This window comes from Rhineura floridana, chromosome 8, assembly GCF_030035675.1.
Source record: "Rhineura floridana isolate rRhiFlo1 chromosome 8, rRhiFlo1.hap2, whole genome shotgun sequence".
In the NCBI taxonomy this organism is placed as follows: Eukaryota; Metazoa; Chordata; class Lepidosauria; order Squamata; family Rhineuridae; genus Rhineura; species Rhineura floridana.
In genome coordinates this window covers 134,170,222-134,176,545 of record NC_084487.1, presented here as the reverse complement: position 1 = coordinate 134,176,545, position 6,324 = coordinate 134,170,222, and the positions used below count along the sequence as shown (strand labels likewise).

The following is a 6,324-nucleotide window of genomic DNA, read 5'->3' as shown; positions in this document are numbered from 1 at the left end:
GAAGTAAGTCCCACTGAAATCAGTGGGATTACTCCTTGGTAAATGTGGTTAGGGTTGCAGCCTAACTTCAGTCTTATATGTGTCTTTCTTCAGTCTTAAAACAAGATGGGGAGATCCATGCTCATTTCTGCCCATGCCAGCCTTTTTTCCTTGCTGCTCAGCAAACAAGAAGGGGGGAATCTATCTTACTTCAGGGTTTGATTATTGAAAGTGCCAACACAGGAGAAACAGAGCTGTGATCCATCTCCAGGCAGAAGCCATGGAGGGTGAAGGGGCAGAGACAGCTGCAAAGAGACAGCACTGGCAGCAGCCCTCCCCCCCCTTTCCCAGGCATAAACTGTCACCCAGTTCCCACCTTTTCTCTAAGGAGCTCATGGTGGTGTACACAGTTCTCCCCATCTGGAAGATGTATAGGACTATTTCTCCCCTGTCCTATTTAGAATCACAACATTGTATCTGGAAGTTGTATAGAATTATGGCTGCAGATGACAGTTGCACAAAGATGGGGGGGGGGAATTAGAGGGATGAAAGCTTCATGAATCGAAGTTGGGGGTGGGTAAAGGTGCAGGTAAACCAACCAGGCAATTCACATTGGGCAAAGGCATTCCCTGGCCTCTCTTCATCCACTGGTGTGGACAGACAGCAGGAGACATGGCAACACATCAAAGTGTACTGATGTGTACAGCAAGCTGCAAATATGGCTTGAAACACAGTGGGGACAAATAACCTCACTGCATTTTAAGCCGGTAATATGTATGTAGCCAGTGTGCTCATGGGATGTAAGTACATTTCATGCCAATTATTTTACATTTTGTCCTCCAGTCTCACACTAGAAAACAATCATCTGGCCCCAAACCATGCTGTTGGAATGAAAAAGAAAACATGTTTAAAAGTTCATCAGGCACACACTGAATAATAAGGACCTAATATGCCCTTATTTCTTCATTCTTCTTCACAGGTGTGCACCAGCAGAATGAACAGTATTGGTGGGTCCTAGAAGGCCTAATGGAAAATCCCTCAAAAGAAGGAAACAGCCCTCTCCTGTCATGTGTCCAGGCAACAGAGTCTGAGATGATTGATCCCTGTGCCTGGTTTTCCTGATCAAGAAAATGTCCATTCACCTGTATGGTGCAGGGAGAAAGGGACTGTAACTGAGAGAGCAACTGAGGAGGAAATACAATTCCTTCTCAGTCCCAGGTTCTCCACTCCACTCCAATATTCCCATCTACAGCCCCTTGCTGTGTCACTCTATTCAGTTGTACGAAACACAGCTACAATCAGGAATATCCCCAAAGAGGAAACATTATTTCCCCTCTTGCAATCGAGATTCAGAGGGAAGGGGAGCTTGCAAAATTAATCTTCACAGTTGCCAGCAAAAATATCACGTGTGCCTCCTATTTTTGGACCAGACACAGACTACGATGGAGTTTGATCATACATGTGCTTTTCAGAGCTGTATATTCACAAAAAGCACAACATGACATAACACAGATTTGAAAACAAAGGAGGCCTTGTGAAATTGCACACTGCAATTCTGGATGCAGAGCTTTCATTACTCAAAGGCAACAGCCCAGTGGTTGGGACTGATTTGGCTGTAAACAATGTAATGCTGGCAAAGGAACTCCTGGGCATAATATCAACCGGCTAATTCCTAGCCTAATTGCAAACTTGGCACAGTATATTCCTTTTGTTGCTGTTTGTAGATAAGATAGTAACATCCATTCATAGGGCAGCTACTGGAATTAAATCTGCAGTTCCAGGGAAAAAAATAATGGCTACACAACAGGTAAACACCCCATGACGGAGAGAAAATTAAGCAACTTACTACAGAAGCTGGTGAAGCAAAGCAAACGAGGAAATCACTGTCCAAATCACAACAGCTTATTTTTTTATTCCAGGAATCACGAATCATTTCCATTCAGACAAACAAGTATTGTTATTTTTCTGTTTCTGAAATGCAAAGAAGGTCAACTGCAGTTTTAGGCTACACCTCTTGAAGCCAGCAGACTCAGCTGGCGATGATGAAACTGTAGAGATCCCTCACATCCTATTAACTGTTCACACTTCAATCAATAATGTATTCTCTTTATAGGCTTGGTTGCTAGTTGAAATACAGTTGGAGCATGTTGTGGATTCTAAATCTTCTGCCTCCAGAAAGTCAGATTTATTGAGTGTCTGGTTGCTGTCACCTTTCTTTGGCTCAGAAAAAGGAGACCGCTGCTGGCCACAGGTGACGTGAGTATAGTGGGGCTGCTCCTCTTGGTCAGTTTCTCGGTGGTAGAAATAGTTAAAGTTGGAAACAATGACAGGTACAGGCAGGGCAATGGTGAGTACACCAGCAATGGCACACAATGACCCAACAATCTTGCCCCCAATAGTCATAGGGTACATGTCTCCATAGCCCACAGTGGTCATGGACACCACTGCCCACCAGAAAGCATCTGGAATGCTAGTGAACAAAGATTCTGGGTCATCGGTCTCAGCAAAATACACAGCACTAGAAAACAGAATCACTCCAACAAAGAGGAAGAAGATTAGGAGCCCCAGTTCCCTCATGCTGGCTTGTAGGGTCTTCCCCAGGATTTGCAGCCCCTTGGAGTGCCTGGACAGCTTGAAGATCCTAAAGACCCTGACCAGGCGGATGACTCTCAGGATGGCCAAGGACATGGTTTGCTGCTGGCCAACATTGCTAGTGCTGACTGATTTCTCCTTTTTCTGCTGTTCTTGAGCCAGTTCAGTCCCCAAAGTGATGAAGTAAGGGATAATGGCTACAATGTCAATGATGTTCATGATGTTCCTAGAGAACTCAGGTTTGCTAGGGCAAGCAAAAAAACGCGCCAGCAGCTCAAAGAAGAACCAGATAATGCAAAGTGTTTCGAGTAGAAAGAAAGGGTCAGTGAAGAATGGACAAGCACCTAATAGTGGGTGCATGGGTGATGGAGTCCCTCCATCAGACTGCACTGAGAGTAAGAATAAAGGGCCCTCCTCTTGGAGGTCCATTTGAGTTCTGTCTCTATAATTCATAGATGCCCTTTTGCTCTCCGAACGAAACTCAGGTAAGGTCTCCAGGCAGAAGATGACAATAGAGATGAGAATGACCAACACTGAGACTATCGCGATAACCCGCGCAGGCCCAGAACTCTCCGGGTATTCAAACAGAAGCCACACTTGGCGCTGGAAGTGCTTATGGGGCAGAGGCTTCTCCTTCTCCTGGATGAAGCCCTCGTCCTCACGGAAGGTTTCTATGGCCTCCTCGCCCAGCTGGTAGAAGCGGAGTTCTTCCATGAAGATGTCCATGGGCACGTGGATAGGTCTGCGAAGCCTCCCGCCAGACTGATAGTAGTAAAGGATGGCGTCGAAGCTGGGCCGGTTGCGGTCGAAAAAGTACTCAAAGTCGAAGTAGCGCACGCGGCGAGTCGGGTCTCCCAGCAGCGTATCCGGAAAGACCGCCAAGGTGCGCCGCTGCGTCTCAAAGCGTTGATCACCAGCCGCTCAGCGCTACCGCAGCAGCTGCCGTTGCCGCGCCTCTCTCCCTCCACGCGTGTGCCGGCTCAGCCGCCAGCCTCTCGCCGTGGCCGCCAGCAGCACGGGGAATGGCCGTCGGCAGCGGCGCCTCCACCTCGTCCATCCTCACGGAAGGCGCCCTCTGGGCTCCAAGCCGGGTGCTCCTCCGATGCCTCGGGACTCGTCGCCTGCCAGCCCTGCCCACCCAGCCAGTCTGCGAAAAGAAAGAAGCCGACAAGACTGTCTAGCTTTGCTGAGATCTTTCAGTCACCATTCGCCCTTCTCTCTCCCGTCTCGTCCTCCTTTCTCCTTCAGAAAGCGCAGCTTGCCTGCCTGCCTGCCTTTTGCTCGTCCGCCAGGTTCACCTCTGCCTCCAGTGACGCCTCCTCCTTGCGTTCGCCTCCAACCCGGGCTCTCCCTTGTCCGGCGTCTCTCGCTCTCGCTCGCTTTCCAGGGATGCCTCTCCCCGCGAGCGGGAGCCTTGGCGGCAGTCTGCCCTTCCAAGCGCCTGTCCGCTCCCCAGCCCAGCTGGTCTCCTTCTCCTGTTGCTTATTCACTAGCCGAGCCCGCCTTGCTGTGGCGCTTGCCCACTGCCGCGCGCTTCTGCTCCTCACCCCTCCCTCGCATCCCCGCTCTAAATTATCTGCCTCCCTGCAAACCATCACCCAAGCAGCTTTTTCTCTGTCTCTCTAGTTTGTTTTCGTCTTGCCCGTTGGACAAATTTGTGCACCCTGCCTCCCCCACAGGGAGGGACCAAAAGTCCATCTAGTCTGATTCCCTGACAAAACGTAACATAAGGCCATCTGCCCACTCTATCTAGTCCACAGAGGAGGCCGTAAGAGAGCGCAAGGACTGTCCCAGGTATTTGGGTGACTGCAGGCTCACTTCCACCCTCAGCCTGGACAGTAAATCAGGTGACGACTGAGCCAATCTTCACTGCTGTGCCATGGAGAGAGAGAGAGAGAGAGAGAGAGAGAGGAGATGGTAATTGCTTCTTGCCACCACCATTTTCTTGCTCTCTGGAGGGAGAGCAAGCCATGACAGTAGCAAAGAAGAGTGGCAGAGCATGTTCAAGGCCCTCGGTTCCATTCTGTCATCTCTAGGAACGGCTGGGAAAAACACCTACCTGAAACCCTGTGAACAATACAGTTTCAGTATAAGGTAGCTTCCTATGTTGCTTTCCTGCCTGCTTATTCTGGCCCATGGCTGATCCTCACCCCTACCCAGAGAAGAGGACAGAGGTGGAGGTGGTGGCTGGAGGTGGTTGGCAGCACAACTTGCCAAGTAGTGAGTGAGACATGGATGCAGCTGCAAAGACAAGATGCCAGAATTCCCTTTCCACTCACTAGCCCACTCCCCCTCTGCCAAACTTCTTAAAAGAAAAGGTTCAGTAATTGAACATAGGCAGTTGCAGCCTGCTGTCAAGCCCTAGGGCCAATCCTACCCAGGAAAAGGGCAGATGATCAAGCAGGAACAATGAGGGCTGCCCTCCAACTCTGGGAAGAATGGTAAACAGAAGTCATTGCCAACATAGGTGGTGGCATAGCACAGTGGGAGAGCTGACCCACCTGAGGATGCCCAGCTTGCAAAGGCTGCAAAGAACAGCTGCTCCTCCACTGATTAGTTGGCACTTCCTCTGGTCAGCATATTGATGAGAATTGGGCCCACTGGAGTGAGCAGATGCATAGTACTGGCAAGTGATGGGTGGCAAATGAGTGACAGTTGCAAGGAACCACCACCATCTTGCCTGGTGATAGTTTCCCTTTTCTGATCAAGTGAGGAAACAGGTGGCTGTAAGAAGCAGTTGATGATGACTCTACTCTCGCCTGATCTCTTCCTCTCGCACAGCAGTGGTGATTGGGTCACATAGCAGACACTATAGACACTATTCTCTCATTCTGATTGCAAGGAGCAGATATGCAAAGCAGATAGGGTCAATTCTGTGCCCTCTGTTACTGTGCCCTCTGTCCACCTGCCGCCTTTCTGTGAGTGTTGGGCCCCATTCCCAGAGTCATTCATGAAGGTAGAAGCTGCTACTTGCAGCCAACTGTCAACAGTGCCATCTGCTTTCCAATTCTGGGCAGGACAGAAAGAGCACAGGGAGAAAGAGGAGTTTCTGTTGCTGGCACAGGAAGTTTCAAAGGGGCTTGATAAAAATGGGCAAGCAACTTGAGGCAGCATCTGGTTTTGCTTGATCACCTCGAGTGATGGAAGTAGCACTTGCCACCTTTACTTGCATGCTGGCCCTCTCCTTCCTACTGTACAGTCCAGAGGAGGCGGGCCAATGAGTGAACACTGGAGGTGGCTCAAGGAGAAGCAGTCACTGCCTTTGTTTCTAGGCCAGGCATGGAGCACAACAGCCTCCAGATGTTGGACTACAACCATAATTCTTAACCATTGGCCATGCTGTCTGGGGCTTATATCCAACATCTGGTTCACCATTCCCTACTATAGATGGGGTAGAAGTGAAGATCGGGCTCAGTAATCTGAAACTGGGTAGTAGATGATGAAGACAGGTCAAAATGAATTAGACTAACTTAGAAGGAAGAAGGGGAAAGGGAGATAAAAGGAGACAGAAGTAGAGAGAGCAGAGCAAATAGTTTCAATTTAATAACTGAATAATAACTGGACAGAGAGAAGGACAAGGCCTTAGTAGGACATCAACAGTGGTGTGGAGAAGAAGCCCTAAAGATTTCTAAGTTGGTGTAGATCAGGGAGAAATAATGGTGTTCTCTAACAAGAAAGTGCCAGAGGAGGAGATGATTTTATACTGGACAAAATCAAGTCAACTCTTTTGTTCTCCTCCAGAGGTATTCAACT

General features: G+C 49.2%; 1 protein-coding gene across 1 annotated transcript; it reads right to left on the bottom strand.

Annotated features, from left to right (window-relative positions):
- Positions 1–1,923: 1,923 nt before the first annotated feature.
- LOC133390049 (potassium voltage-gated channel subfamily A member 6-like) lies at positions 1,924–4,038 on the bottom strand. Its single transcript, XM_061637886.1, is given in 3 exon segments — positions 1,924–3,476; positions 3,479–3,542; positions 3,545–4,038. Coding segments are annotated over 3 exon segments (1,566 nt in total). The 5' UTR covers positions 3,629–4,038; the 3' UTR covers positions 1,924–2,058.
- Between the last annotated feature and the right edge of the window lie 2,286 nt (positions 4,039–6,324).